Raw genomic sequence first — 16,287 nt, forward strand, 5'->3', positions numbered from 1 at the left:
ATTAGCCACCTATGGCAGCCAACTTGCTATACAAGGAACTTATCTTTGGGACGTTTGAGGAGAACGGAGCATCTGCAAGAAATCTAAAAGGTCACAAGAGAATGTGCAAACTCCAATAGACAACACTAGCAGACCAGAATGGAAGTAGGGTTGCTCGAGCTGTGATGCAGCTGCACTACTGTGTGAATTTCTCGAAGAATTTAGAAATACTACCCTGATTCCAATTACTGCAGATGTACTGGATGCTACAAACTAACATTCTGAAATGCCAGTACACACAATGTACAAAATGAGTAAAGTAAACTGCCAAATACCAACAGGCATCTCAAAGGTTGGATAACTGTGGGTTCAGTACCTGGTGGTACACTGTACCGCAAGGCATTCAGCTCTGGTTGTGGAGAAAGCTTACAGGATTCCCTTGGAGACAACCGATAAGGTGATGCCGATCTTGCCCCTGCTGCCTGAGGTTCCTGCTCCATCACTCGCCGGTTCTCGTGAAATGGCATGAAAGCAAATGATTTACCTATTGGAGACAGATGGAGATGCACCTCAATTATTAACCCTTGACATGCAGCCATCAACCATGTAGAAATGTACTTTTTAATTTACAAGCAGGTAGTATGAAGAGTGAACTGGTCCACAAAGGGAATGTTGGACTAGACTGAAAATGGCTCAGTAACTTTTTCCAGCTCTGAACACAGCTCGCCACTAGTAAGGAAAAACTGCAAAGGGACAGGAAAGCAAATTCCAGGACACACAATCACTGTGTAATGGAAGCTACTCATCTACCTGTCAAACTGGCATTTAACTGAAACTTAGCTTATCATACGCACTGTAATTTCACCCAATCACTCCAACCAACTAGATTAGGGCTATACGTGGTCAACAGTACTTTTTATAAAATTTTAGTACATCATCAGCACAAGCATAAATATGAACAAAGTAATGTAACTGTGCTTAGCCTCAATTTACACATGCACTTGGATAACTTTCAACATGGTATATTAACAATGCATGAAAACATTCCTAGAATCCTTATCAAACAGAATATGCACAATCCCAGATGTTGATTCCAGAGTCAAAAATGCACTGGTGAATTCCTTAACTTATCAGTCACCGTAGCACTGAATGAGCTTTTACACCTAACACAAAGAAGATGAAAAGTGCAAATAGAAAACAGGAAAGATCCAGGCAGAGTGCAGCCTCTTGTGATGCCAATGGAATGGCAATGTATGTCAATTTTTACTACTGTTAGCTAAAGTTAGAAACTTATAAGCCCACATTCATAAATTAATCTACAGCAAAATCATGCAGATACCAGTAATCTGAAATGACACAGAAAATGTTTCAAACCTGTTAAGATAATGTCTGATTTGTGAAATACTTCGAGTATTTTGTACTTTTTAATCAATCTGGAATTGATTTGAATGGCAGAGGCCCTTCAGGTTAAAGAATGTTGGGCAACCTAAGAGGGTAAGATGTTGCATAGTTTGAGATGCCACTACTAAACGTGGATGACTTACAGGCGGATTTCAAGCAAAGAAATTTGATTAAATACTCTATTAATAACTCTTTTTATATGGAAAATTTTGGTCAATGATCATTGCATACAACAAGTGAGTGAAAGCAAGGTTGATTCGAGGATCAAGGCATGCAGGTACAAGACAGAGCAAGGTCAAGGCGTGTTCCAGGAGAAAATGGAGTCACAGTCAGAATTGGAGACATTGCTGGAGCAAGCAGACTGGAGAAAAGCTGAAGCAGAGCTGGCTCAGAGCACGTCCACCTAAACCGAGAGTGAGATTTGATCCACCTAAGTGCCGCACCTATTTGGAAAGGTTGTGTACCAGTCAAAAGTGGCCCACAGCATATTGATGCAGCAGGGCTGGAGCTTGGGCTTGAGTTTGAGGGGTGGCAACTAAGTGCCTGAACAATTTAAATACCGGACCAGGTGGACTGAATAGGCAAGGTGTCGGGACTGGAGTTGAGGGTTGAGCCGGTTCTGCTCTGCGGTGCTTTACTCGATCTTTGGCGCTGAGGCTGAGCCTGTACCATGCTCCGGCTGCTGCAGGTTTAGTGACTGCAAGCATGACAGAGATTTGCCTCTGTGTGATAGACTAAGACAGAGACTATGAGCCACTCCAACTGCTCCAGCCTTCCAATTTATGGATTTAATTTCATTCGAATATTGATGCTTGCTTTACTGTTAACAATTTGATTTGTTTGTTTTCTCTCTCTGTGCATTGGGTGTTTTTTTAAAAACTTAAATTGGGTTTTTAGGGTTTTTTGTTTTTATAGCTGCTTGGTAAGCAGAAGAACCTCAACATTTTATATTTTAGACCACAAGGCATGGCAGCAGAATTAGGCCTTTTGGCCCATTGAGTCTGCTCTGCCATTTACTCGTGGCTGATCCTTTCTTCCCTCCTTAGCCTTCTCCCTGTAACCTTTGATGCTGCGTCCAATCAAGAACCTATCAAGCTCTGCCTCAAATACACCCAATGAACTGGCCTCCACAGATGGCAATGGTAACAAATTCCACAAATTCACCACGCTCTGGCTAAAGGAATTTCTCTACATCTGTTTTAAATGGATGGCCCTCTATGCTGAGGCTGTGCCCTCTTGTCCTAGACTCCCCCACCATGGGAAGCATCCTTTCCACATCTACTCTGTCTAGACCTTTCAACATTTGAGAGGTTTCAGTGAGATTCCCGCTCATCATTCTAAATTCCAGCAAGTACAGACCCAGTGCTCTCAAACTTTCCTCATATGATAACCCTTTCATTCCTGGAATAATCCTTGTGAACCTCCTGTGGTTGGAATGGTAAATATCTTCTAAATCTTAAACATATGACCGTAAGACATAAGAATAGAATTAGGCCATTCAGCCCATTGAGTCTCTTCTACAATTCTACCCTGGCTGATTCTGGATCCCACTCGGCCCCATACACTTGCCTTCTCGCCATATCCTTTGATGCCCTGACTGATGAGGAAACCATCCACTTCCCCTTAAATATACCCAGGGACTTGGCCTCCACCCCGGTCTGTGGCAGAGCATCCCAAAGATTCACTACTCCCTGACTAAAAAAATTCCACTTTACCTCTATTCTAAAAGGTTGCCTTTCAATTTTGAGGCCTTGCCCTGTAGTTCTGGATACCCTCATCAGAGGAAACATCTTCTCAACATCCACCCTATCTATTCCTTTCATCATTTGATAGGTTTCAATGAGCTCCCTCTCCCCACACCACATTCCTCTAAGTTCCAGTGAGTACAGGCTCAAAGCGGCCAAATGATCTTCATATATTAACTCCCTCATTCCTGGAATCATCCTTGTAAACTTTTTCTGGACTCTTTCCAATGACAACATATTCTTTCTGAGATATGGGGACCAAAGCTGTTGGCAATACTTTAAGTACAACCTGACGTGTGTCTTATAAAGCCTCAACATTATCTTCTTGCTTTTATATTCTAATCACCTTGAAATAAATGCCAACATTGCATTTGCCTTCTTTACAGATACAACCTGTAAATTAACCCTCTGGGAGTCTTGCACGAGGACTCCTAAGTCCCTCTGCACCTCTGATATTTGAACCTTCTTCCCATTTAGATAATAGTCTGCACTATTGTTCCATTTACCAAAATGCATCATCATACCTTTCCCATACTGTATCCCATCTGTCACTTTTTTGCCTATTTTTCCAATTTGTCCAAGTCCTGCTGCAATTGCATTGCTTCCTCAGCACTACCTACCCCTCCATCTGTCTTTGTATAATTTGCAAACTCTGCCACAAAGCCATTAATTCCATTATACAAATCCCAATACTAACCCCGAGGAACACCACTAATCACTGGCAGACCCCCTTTATTTTCTCCTGCCTGTCAGCCATTCCTCTATCCGTGTCAGTGCATTTCCTGTAATGCCATAGCATTTTATCTTGTTAAGCAGCCTCATGTCTTCTGAAAATAAAAGTAAATGACATCCATTGCCTTTCCTTTGTCCACCCTGCTGGTTCCTTCCTCAAAGAACTTGAACAGAGTTGTCAGGCATGATTTCCCTTGACAAAAACCATGTTGACTATGTCTTATTTTATCATTAGTCTCCAAGTACTTGGAAACCTCATCCTTAATAATATAGACTCCAACACTTTCCCAACCACCAAGGTTAGGCTAACTGGCCTATAATTTCACAAACAAGAGAAAATCTGTAGATGCTGGAAATCCAAGCAGGTCAGGCAGCAACTATAGAAAAAGGTACTGTTGACATTTTGGGCCGAGCCCCTTCGGCAATCCTGTGTGTGTTGCTTGGCCTATGATTTCCTTTCTTTTGCCTTCCTCCCTTAAAGAAGATATGGCACAGCAGCTTATTAAAACCCCTTTCCACATATTGTACAAGTTGGATGAAGTTTAAGTTTCAAAAGCAGAGAATTGCAAAGATGCTTTGTTCCGCATCTTTGTACCTGATCAATCATGACACTTAATAGATAAGGTATATACCTATCCATTTATCTATCTGGAGTTGGGAGGAATGTGCAACAAATCTATAGAGTTAGTAAATAAATAATGACAACAATGTTTCTTCTCCCCCAATAGCTCTGCTGTAGAGATAAAATGACAAAGCCTGCTCCAGCTCTTAACACTGGAGAAATTTTGTATAGTGATGAGAATTCACAGATTTATTTGAGGATAGCAGGTAATGACTTGAGGGCTTGTTTACAGAGATGTCTACACACTGCTTAACTTTGAAAACTTTAGCTTAAGTTACTATAACATCAATGCCATTTTAATTATACTACTCATACCTTCTCTGTTTGGAACAGGACAGTTCTTGCTGCTAACATTGGGGCTGGCAGAATTCCTGCGCTCAGTGTCTAGATGTTCTTGACGTTGACGCACTGGCTCCTCCTGTAGTGCAGAGTCATGTGCAGCTTTGATGTGTCGCTGTAACAATGCCAGGCCACTCATTGGAGCACTGACAGGTACATATGGAGTAGCCATCTATTTGAGAGAAAACATTGCTGAAAGTTGGCCAAGACAAGAATGCTCCAGAAACACATGCATCCCTTAATTTATTCACTTTTCAGGATGTGTGGTTCCCTGAAAGTGGTGTCACAGGTAGACAGGGTAGTGAAGAATCCATTCGTCATGGTGGCCTTCGTCAGTTTGGGCAATCAGTATAGGAACTGGTACACCATGTTGCAGTTGTATAAATCATTGGTGAGGCTGCGCTTGAATATTGTGCAGTTTTGGTTACATTGTTATAGATGTCACTAAGCTGAGGAATGCAAAGATTTATGGGAATGTTGCCAAGACTCAAGCGATCGAGTATTAAGGAAGAATTGGGTCTACCACAACTTTTTTCCTTGAAGCATAAGAGACTGATGGATGGCTTTACAGAAGTATATAATATCATGATGCATAGGTAGGGTGAATACACTTAGCCCCTTTCCCAAGGGAAAAAAATTCAAAAACTATATTTATGACGGGGGGGGGGGGGGGGAATCGAAAAGGGACCCGAGGGGCTACTTTTTCGTGCAGAACAAGCTGCCAGAGGGAGTGGCTGAGGCAGTAAAATAACAATATTTTAAAGACATTTGGATGAGTACACAGACAAGAATGGTCTACAGGAATATGCCCAAACACAGGCAAGTGGATTAACTTAAATGAGCATCTTGGTTGGCATGGATGAGTTAGGCCAAGGGCCCACTTCTGTGCTGTATTAGTCTATGTGCAGGTTACAGGCAATGCTGGTGATCTTATCTGCATTCAAGAGCAATGAGGGAGAACTCTTAAAAGAACTAGACCATAAAGCAAGAAAATACAAATGACCAGTTAAATGTAGTTGTTTCTGCAAACTTCTGGTTTAAGATACCACCAGTGAATCTCAGTGACTTCTGGCTGGTGGCCGATGAAACAAGGAAAACAACTAAATACTTTGCTAGTCACTATTTTTCTGGGAAATGATCATCGCAAGCAATCATCTGCAACTTCCCTTTGGACTTGGAGACAATTCGATGTGGCAGAACCAAGGCAAGGTGAGGCAGTGGGCCTATTGCCAAGAGTGAGGAAGACACAAAGTTTGATTGATATAAGCACCAGGCTGAATCAGAACACTGAATTGAGGCGGTGGGGCCCAGGACTCAGAATGTATCGAAGCAACTGAACTGATACTTGGATGATGATTTACGCACTGGGTTGAATTACAAAGATTGGGTACAGGCCAGATCAAGGTGGGGCCAGGCCCCAGAGCATACAAAGCAACTAAATTTGATGCCTGAACGACAATTTAGGCACTGATCCAGATTGAAAAGGTCAGGGTCCAGGGGACAGACCGATTCAGCTCACTGTTCCACACCATTTACTCGATTCTGCATTGAACTAGGGAGTCTCAGACACTCTTCGTGGACTTCAGTTCAGGGCGCTATTTGCTTGAGGTTATTATCTGCATGATTTGACTTATTTTTTTTCTTTTCTCTGCACACTGGGGAGTCTTTTTTTAATGGGTTCTTTTGGCTTTATTTGTTTTGTGTCTGCCTGTTACGAGATGAACCTCAAGGTTGTATGATGTATACACAAGTTGATAATAAAAGTACTTTGAACTCTCTAGATTGTAAGATTCGAAGATATTAAAACATGAATAAATTGAGCAGAAGTTCAAAGTACATTATCAAAGTATATATACTACATACAGTCTTGAGTTTCATCTTCTTATAGGCAGCCACAAAAAACAAAGATACCCAATAGAACCCATTAAAAAACTGTCAAACACCCAAAGTGCAAAAAAATAACAAATTGAGTCCACAGCCACAGAGCCATTTCATCGCCATATCTGGACCAGGAGCTCATTAGTGGCAGGCCACAGCCTCAGTTCAGCACACAGACAAGTAAACCTTGCGGAGCAGCGAGGGGAACATCTGCTCATCCCTTGCCTCTGGTGCTGATGCCACAACCTTTTTAATCTGGCCCGGCACATATATCAGCCAAACATTGGCTTGTTCCTAGCTCTTGGTCTGGACCCTGCCACTTCGATTCAGCCTCAGGTCTGCTCCAACAATGGATAAACATCGGCTCGTTCCTTCTCTCAGGCCCAGACTCTGCCAGTTGAATTCAGCCTGTACCTTTTTAATCTGCTCAGCACTTAAATCAGTCAAACATCAGCTCATTTCTTGCTTTCAGACCCGAGCCCTGCTGCTTGAACTTAGCTCCAATTCCACTCCATCTATGGTCAAATATTGACTCATTCCTCTCTCCCGGGCTTGGGTCCTGTCAACCTGATTCAGCCTGTACCTGCCATGCTGCAATCTTACTGCACCTTCAATACTTCAGTTCATACTGCAACACTGTCAGGCCATACAGGCAGTTCAAAAGCACAAATCCAAAAGGGAAGTTACAGGCTACTGATAGCAGATTATGTTGTCCATAAAGAGTGTGATTAATAGAGTACTTAGTAGATTTATTTGCAGCCAGTAAGGTATCGCTGTGTCTCACCAGCACCATCTTAAACTAGAAGACGGTGATACATCATAGAAATAGAGGCTATTTAGCCCATCATGTAATGCTGACCATTGATACCATTCCCATTTACCTTCACTAGGTCTATAACCTTCTATTCAGCAGCAATTCATCTAGATACTACCTGCCTCCATCACCCACTTGGTCAGTGTTTCAGATTCCAACCACCTATTGGGTGAAAAGGCTCTGTCTCAGACTTCCATAAAACTCTTCCCTGAAACCAGTGCGCTTCAGTTGTTGACATGTGCTATAACGAAGTTTCCTAATATCTACCCTATCTGTGCTCCTCACACCTGTATCAGGTTCTTCCTCAGCCACCTCTACCCCTGAGAAACAAAGGCAATCTATCCAACTCCCCTCACAATCAAGACCCTTCATCGCAGGTAACATCCTGGTGAATTTCTGCATCCGGTCCATTCTAATCATTTCTTTCCTACAGTATGGTAACTAGAACTGTACAGTACTTTAGCTGTTGGATTATCCATATTTTATGTGCCATGACTTCTCTCCTTTTATATACTATGTCCTGGCTAATGAAATGAGTATCCCAAATGTCTCCTTCACCATCTTTATCTACCTATGCTGCCACCTTCATAGATCCTTAAACTTGTAAGACTAGGCTCCTGAATTTGCACTACAATGGGGAGGCTGGTGCTGGGCAATATTTTGTGTTGGATGGTAATCAGCAATGGCAAATGAGCACATAGTTGAACCACAAGATTATGAGAGGTGTAGATAGAGTATATCTGTTTCCCAGAGGGCATGCATTGAAGGTGAGAGGGGGGATGTGAGGGATAAGTTTTTTTTTTGCTCAGATTTGTGGATGCCTGGTATGGTAGTAGAGGCAAATATACTACAGGCTTTTAAAAGACGTTTGGATAGGGACACGATGTAAAAAAGATGGAGGAATATGGAACTGGTGTCGGTAGGAGGAATTGGCGTTTGTGTGTTTTTGATTTCCTTTATCACTGGTTCGACACACCATTGTGGGCCAAATGGCCGTTCTGTGCTGTACCCTTCTGTATTCTAGTCAGAATGTTAAAATTTCCCATTTCCAGACCAATCTACTGATGCCCTACTGTAACCTTAAACAATGTTTTTCACTGTTCACAGATTGTTCCCCTTTGCACACCCATAGATTCCCTTGTCCCATGTCTTGGATTACATTCTTTCAAGATATTGTCACTGCTTTGAATGTCCAACATAGAGTCCCGTTTTACATCCTCATTTTACACCCTCGATTTTCTGGGGTTCCGCTGTCTTAGACGCAAAAGAGTGGAAGGGATTAGGGCCATCCCTCCCCCTCTGCCCATTTGCCTGAGTTTTTAATATGATACCTTACACACTGTACACATTCAGATACAATGCCCTCAGCCCTTTATTCATTGCCTTCCTTCCCAAAGTCTCCTTCCTTCAGCCTTTTCCCCAGTTTTCTTTGTCATTAAACCCAGCCCCACTGTTTAGTTTAAAGTCCTATCTATAGCCCTGGTTCTTCAAAATGCTAGGACTCTGGTCACAGCATTATTCAGGTGGAACTGTACTATCAGAACAGTACTCCCTCGAACTGATGACAGTGATCTACAAATTCAAACCTACCTTTGAGCCATGTGTTGACTTATTTAATTTTGTTGAGGGAGGGATTAAAGGAGGAGAAGTGGCAATACTGGTTGGGGGAAATGTCATTACAATGCTCCATCAACACAGACTGGAGAACTTGTCTAGTGAGGTGTTATGGATGGAACCAAGAAATAAGAAAGGTAGGACCACATTAATGGGGCTATATTACAGACCACCCAACAGTCCAAGGGATTTAGAGCAACAAATTTGTAGAGATCGCAGACTGCTACAAGAAACATGTATTGTTACAATAACTGATTTTAACTTTCCACATATTGACTGGGAATCTCATACTGTAAAAGGACTAGATAGGATAGAGTTTGTCAAATATGTTCAGGAAAGTTTCCCTTATCAGATGTCCCAACAAGAGAGCATGTAATGCTGGATCTGCTATAAGGGAATGAGACAGGGCAGGTGACAGAAGTTTGTGTAGAGGAACACTTTGCATCTAGAGATCATAATGCTGTTAGTTTCAAAGTAAATATGGAAAAAGATAGGTCTTGTCCAGAGGTTGAGATTCTAAATTGGAGAAAGGCCAATTTTGATGGTATCAGGAAGGATCTGGCCAGTGTGGACTGGGACAGGCAGTTTCCTGACAAAGGTGTACTTGTTAAGTGGGAGGCTTTTAGAAATGAAATTTAGAGGGCACAAAGCTTGGTTGTGCCTGTTAGAATGAAAGGTAAAGAGAACAGGTTTAGGGAACCTTAGTTTTCAAGTGATATTGAGGCCCTAGTTAAAAGAGAAAAAAAGGTGCATAGCAGGTATGGGCAGGCAGGACCAAATGAGGTGCTTACGGAGTATAAGAAATGCAAGAGAACACTTAAGAAAGAGATCAGGAGGGCTAAAAGTAGGCTTAAGGTTGCCCTAGCAGACAAAGTGAAAGAGAATCTGAAGAGATTGAACACATAGATCAAGAGCAAAATATAATCTCCTGAAGACCAAAATGGCAATCTGTGTGTGGAACCAGAGTAGATGGGGGAGATCTCAAATGAATTTTTTTTGCATCTGTATTTACTCAGGAAATAGATACAAAGTCTACAGAAGTGAGGCAAAGCGGCATTGACTTCATGGGCCTATATAGATTACAGAGGAGTAGGTGTTTGCTGTCATGAAGCAAATAAGGGTGGTGTGGATCATTTCCCCTGGGCCTGACAAGGTGCTTGCTAGGATCCTGTGGGGGCGTGCAGAAATGGCAGGGGTCCTAGCAGAGATTTTTAATCATCCTTTGCAACAGGTGAGGCACTGGAGGATAGTTAATGTTGTTCATACACTAGATAAAGTTTAATTCAAGCAAAGCTGAACTATGCATATCAAACCAGTAAGCACTGAACTCAGTGCTTAAGCTAAAAATGAACTTCGTGGGTAGTAAAGCTCCAAGGATGGTGCTATCCAAGATGGCAGACAGTACCTGACCTGCTCTGTTAATTTTCTATTACCTTCATCCACAAAGAGAAACAAAAATGTGTGAACACAGATGGCGGAATAAATACTCACCATACTGGGAATCATCGCTGCTCGCTGCTGAAGTTGTTGGATATCCATCTGAACTGGCTTCATGGTTGAAGTTATCAGTACAGTGTTGAGAGGTTTCAGCAATGATGGCTTTGTTTCTGGAGAAAACACCCTGGGACAGAAATTAACCACTGAGCAACTTTAACCACAAGTTTATAGATCTAAAGGTTTATTGTCAAGAACCTTCAATGAAAAAGAGATTTTAGAAAAGAAAATTTGTGGCATTGCAGAATTACAAACTTTCATCAGGACTGGGCAGAACAGTTTCTAATTTATCGCACTACGTTCTCCCTAATTTGAGAAGTTATGGCACGATATGATAAACATTAGGACTGCATCTGATAGGGGATCTATGATTTGCAGATATGGTCTATAAAGTACAGCCAGGCTGGTCAGGTGCTTTCTCTAGGGTACTGGAGAATGGGTGACGTTACAGAGATTAATAACATCATGAGGGGAACAGATAAGGTGGAAGATCATAGCCTTTTTTTTCCCAGCGCATGGAAATCTAAACATAACAGGGAATAGGTTTAAGGTGAGAAGAAAATTTAAGGAGACCCGAGCGAGGAGCCACTTTTTCACTGAGGGCAATAGGTATATGAAACAAGGTGCCCATGGAAGTGGTAGAGGCGGGTAAAATTACAATAATTAAATGGCATTCAGCCAGGTACATGGATAGGAAAGGTGTAAAGGGATATGGGACAAAAGCAGACATATAGGACTAGCTCAGGTAGATGACCCTTTCGGCATGGACAAGTTGGACAGAGGGGCCCGTTTCCATGCTGTATCACTCCATGACTCTATAAAAAAAACAAGTCAGCAATTCTGCTTATGTAGTGAAGTGCATGGCCTCACCTTTGCCTTTCGCTCTCGCCATCCTCCACTTCATCTGCACTACAAGTTGCACTAGAATCGTTGTCTGAATGAGGTTCCGCTGGTGCTCCATGTTGCGGCAGGTCCAAAACCTCACAACCAGTTTCCTGCTGCCTAACTTTCTCAAACTCCTTCTCCTTAGCATCCACTTCTACTTTAACCTGTACATTTTCTTCAGGCTTAACATCCATATCCACTGGTTCAGATTTGGCCTTTACCAAGGGATCAAAAAGAGGCTTTGCTTCAGCTTCAGGGTCCCTCTGCTCCTCCATTGACTCCTCAAAACCCAAGTTCATCTCTTGCTTGATCTGAAGTTCAGGTGAGGAGGCAGCTGGTGTTACTGACACTGGTTGCACATCTGAGTTATTCTGAGTGGTAGGATTAAGTTCTTCTCCCACCAACCTGTTGGGCTCTGTACTCTCTTTACTTGACTTGCTTGTTTCCATAGGAGACGGTGAAGGTGCACTCTCAGTATCTGAGCTGTTTTCCGCTGCTGGAAATAAAGAATTAGCATTGAACACAGAAGATATGGTGTGGCTTTAAAGGTAAAATAGAAATAAAGCCTGTTTAGAACATTGCCTGATTGGCAGGAGGCTCTTCTTCAGTACAGATGGGTGTGTGGCATATATGTAGAGGATGAGAAGTATAGTACAACTTTAGAGTTACCCAAGACCATGAGTACACAAGCTAAAGCATTGGCAGCTGTGGCATATATGGTTAGCCACCCAGAATGTTTTCCACCCACTTTGTCATACATTTTGATGGTATGCACATTTGTAACAGCCTTACACAACATTTGCCTCTGAGGGATGCCAGAGGGTTTGTTTCAGCTGACCCCCCCTTCCTGTCTGCTGCATACTGTGGTATGTATTTGAAGAGACAAAGGGAAAAGAATATGGAGTCGTAACGTGAAAGCCCACTCTGAATTATCCCAAGAGGAATAGGAGGACCAACAAATTGGCAAGCAAGGTATGTTCATTAGGCAGCAATAACAGCCACAGAGTGGGGAGATCAGTAGACAGAAGGACCACAAAATTTCCCATTACTGCTTCTTATCTAAGCTTGTAGTGCTCTACTTCAAACACACTACAGCTCAATTGCCTTAATACCTTCACTATCCTCTGCATTCTCCTCTTCATTGGATACTTCATTGTCCTCGTCTTCTTGTACAGACACAGTCGAGGCAATGCTTTCACATTGAGAAACTTCCCGGTCTTCCCGTGACCTCCGTGACATCTGTTGCTGAGGAGAAAGAGAAGTGAGAAATCTAATGTGTACCTTGTAGCTCTGCATATATTAGATCAGGGGTTCCCAACCTGGGTCCAAGGACCCCTCATTTAATGGCAGGGGCCGCGGCATTAAAAGGTTGGGAACTCTTGCATTAGCTATGAGGTTTTCCACAAGTGATTGTAATATCAGGGGTTGTGTGTAAAAACTTGCTCAAGAACAGACTTATCTGACCTAAGTCCACATACCTAGCTTTGTCCTTTAGCCAATTTACAATTGGTCAGAGCGTTCAATTTCATATTTAATTAAAAGTATACATTGATGACCATTTGTAGACCATAAGAGCATAAGATCATAAAGACAAAGGAGAAGAATTAGGCCATTTGGCCCATCGAGTCTGCTCCACCATTCAATCATGGCTGATCTTTTTTTTTCCTCCTTTAACCTCATTTCCCAGTCTTTTCCCCATAACCTTTGATGCCAAGTCCAATCAAGAACCTCTGCCTTAAATACACCAAATGACCTAACCTCCACAGCTGCACATGACAACAAGTTCCACAAATTCACCAACTCTGGCTAAAGAAATTTCTCCGCATCTCTGTTTTGAATGGATAACCCTCTATCTTGAGGCTGTGCCTTCTTGTCCTAGACTCTCACACCATGGGAAACATCCTTTCCACACCTACTCTGTCTAAGCCTTTCAACATTTCGAAAGGTTTTAATGAGATACTCCTCATCCTTTGAAATTCCAGCCAGTACAGACTAACAAGCTTTCTCGTATGATCAAACACGAGGAAATCTGTAGATGCTGGAAATTCAAACAACACACACAAAATGCTGGTGTGTGTTGATTCTCGTATGATAACCCTTTCATTCCTGGAATCATCCTTGTGAACCTCCTCTGGACTCTCTCCTATGCCAGTGCCTCTTCAAAGATGAGGAGTCCAAAACTACAAAATATTCAATGTGAGGCCTCACCAGTGCCTTATAAAGCCTCAGCATCACATCACTGATCTTGTATTCTAGTCCTCTTGAAAAGTATGCTAACACTGTATTTGCCTTCCTCACCACTGACTCAACCTGCAAGTTAGCCTTGTGGGTGTTCTGGACAAGGACTCCCAAGTCCCTTGCATCTCAGATTTTTGGATTTTCTCCCTTAGAAAATAGTCTGCACATTTATTTCTACCACCAAAGTGCACGATCATGCACTTTCCAACATTATTTTAATTGCCACTTTCTTGCCCATTCTCCCGATCTGTTTTAAGTCCTCCTGCATCCTATCTGTTTTCTCAACACTACCTGCCCCTCCACCAATCCTTGTATCATCTGCAAACTTGTCAATAAAGCCATCTATTTCATCATCTCAGTCATTTATTTCCTTGAAGAACTCTAACAGATTTGTCAGGTAAGATTTCCCTTTACAGAAACCATGCTGACTTTGACTTATTTTATCCTTAGTCTCCAAATATTCCAAAATCTCACCCTTCATAATAGACTCCAACACTTTCCCAACCACTGAGGTTAGGCTAACTGGTCTATAATTTCTTTCTTTTGCCTTCCTCCCTTCTTAAAGAGTGACATGACACTTACAATTTCCCAGTCCTCTGGAACCACAACAGAATCCAGTGATTCTTGAAAGATCATGACCGATCCTGGGCCCAACATATTAATGCAATCATGAAGGCACACCAGCAGCTAAACTTCATTAGGAAATTGAGAAGATTTGGTATGGTGCTAAAGACTAGCAAATTTCTACAGATGTACTGTGGACAGCATTGTGACTGGTTGCATCACCATCTGATATAGAGGCTCCAATGTTCAGTATCAAAAGAGGTTGCAGAAAGTTATAGACTCAGCCAACTCCAGCACAAGCACAAGCACAACCCTTCCCAACCTCAAATTGGTGCCTTCAGGTCGGGTCAACCAATAAGGACTCTCAATCATCCAGGACATATCTCCTTCTCATTATTACCATTGGGAAGAACGTACAGGAGACAGAAGACCTACACTCAACAACAGGAAAAGTTTCTTCCCTCCATTATCAGATTTCTGAATGATCCATGAACCCTCAAACATTGCCTTTCGCACTGTTTATTTGTAACCCAGAAATTTTAGTATCTCCCATTGTACTACTGCCAGAAGACAACAAATTTCATGACACATGTCAGTGATATGAATCTGATTCTGAAGTATTGTGTAATGTTTCAAATAAATGACAGTTCTAAAATCTAAAGATCCTAGTTAAGGCATTGAAATGCTGGGATGGAAATTGACTGACCATGGCAATTTGTGCCTTACTTCCATATCTGTTCATATTAATGGAATAAATGACAACTGCAAATGATGATAATGTAAACAGAATCATGAGATAAAGGAGGCAAAACAAGCTACACTGTAAGAGATGTAATTACCAAATGCAGTTTAGGTACGGCCTGAACTATAGCAGCCTGTTGTAGTCAATCCTCCCAAGGAGGGTGGCTTACACCTGAATTATGACCAAGCAATATGTACTGTATTACTGAAGCAATATCGTGGAGCCCATACTGTGATCAGAATCTACCCAAGCTGTTTTCATTCCTGTTTGTCCATGGAAATAATGGAAGAATTTCAATTATTCCTGTCAGCAATTTTTCTGCTTTGATGATATGTAGTACACTGGGATTTGATTTTGTCTTTCTTGTGTTGGGAAAGATGCCCTTCAACCAAGCATTTTCCAGTGAAGAGGGGATGTACAGTATGAAACAGTGGGGACAGTGACTCACCACTCTAAGCTTGTGCTGCTGAAGTAACATATCCAGATTGTGCCGCCTCTTATAGTTAAAGTAGAAGTTCTTGCATTGTGCTTCGCTTTTGGTGCCCACCATTTTGGCAATGGCTGCCCAGTTCCTTCCATGTTCTACGAGACCTGAAGTAAAGGTATGGGGAAATCAAATTAAAGCTATGACTCCTCGAACTTGCAGAGAATTTAAGATATAGCAGGAACACACCATTCAACCCCTCATGTGCTCCACTATTCAAAAGGGTTGTGGATGATCTTTTATTGCACATTCCTTCACTAACTCCATTTCCCTTGATCCTTTTTAATATATAAAAATTTATTTAGTCTGTAAAATACATTCACTGGCTGTGTCTCTAACATTCTTGGTGAAGAATTTTTTTTTCTTTTGTCTCAGGATGAATTTTCACCTTATTTTCCTTATTTTCACCTTAGCCAGGCATCCCAGTCAGGAAAAAAAACATTGTCCCTACAGTTGGTCAAGTCACCTAAGAACTTAGCGTGGTTCAATATTATCTCCGGTTCAAAATTTGAGAGAATATAAGATGAATTTCCCATCATAGGAGATTATACACCGTTACAACCTGATGAACTTGTGCTGCTGAAAGAACAGGCCTGTACTCATACCTGATTTCAGTGGATAGAATTTCTACAAATGATTACAAACTTACAAATATTATTCAGAGACTGACATAATAGAGCATCTTTTACATAACATCCAAAGTACTGTACAGGAATCCTGACAAAGAAAACTCATTTTGATAACAAGCTATCAAAA

General features: G+C 41.8%; 1 protein-coding gene across 17 annotated transcripts in view; it reads right to left on the bottom strand.

Moving 5' to 3' along the window:
* The window catches only part of ncor1 (nuclear receptor corepressor 1), a 270,800-nt gene that overhangs the window by 95,700 nt on the left and 158,813 nt on the right, over positions 1–16,287 (bottom strand). For 14 of the 17 annotated variants that reach the window (XM_059973760.1, XM_059973773.1, XM_059973776.1 and 11 more), the window contains exons 18-23: positions 15,496–15,638; positions 12,616–12,748; positions 11,489–11,999; positions 10,616–10,745; positions 4,795–4,990; positions 356–523 (exon numbers count right to left, since the gene is read on the bottom strand). In XM_059973760.1, coding sequence (XP_059829743.1) covers positions 356–523; positions 4,795–4,990; positions 10,616–10,745; positions 11,489–11,999; positions 12,616–12,748; positions 15,496–15,638 — 1,281 coding nt within the window. The remainder of the gene's footprint in view (positions 1–355; positions 524–4,794; positions 4,991–10,615; positions 10,746–11,488; positions 12,000–12,615; positions 12,749–15,495; positions 15,639–16,287) is intronic. The other 3 variants (XM_059973765.1, XM_059973762.1, XM_059973763.1) reach the window with 3 other exon arrangements.

This window comes from Hypanus sabinus, chromosome 6 (assembly GCF_030144855.1).
Source record: "Hypanus sabinus isolate sHypSab1 chromosome 6, sHypSab1.hap1, whole genome shotgun sequence".
Classification (NCBI taxonomy): Eukaryota; Metazoa; Chordata; class Chondrichthyes; order Myliobatiformes; family Dasyatidae; genus Hypanus; species Hypanus sabinus.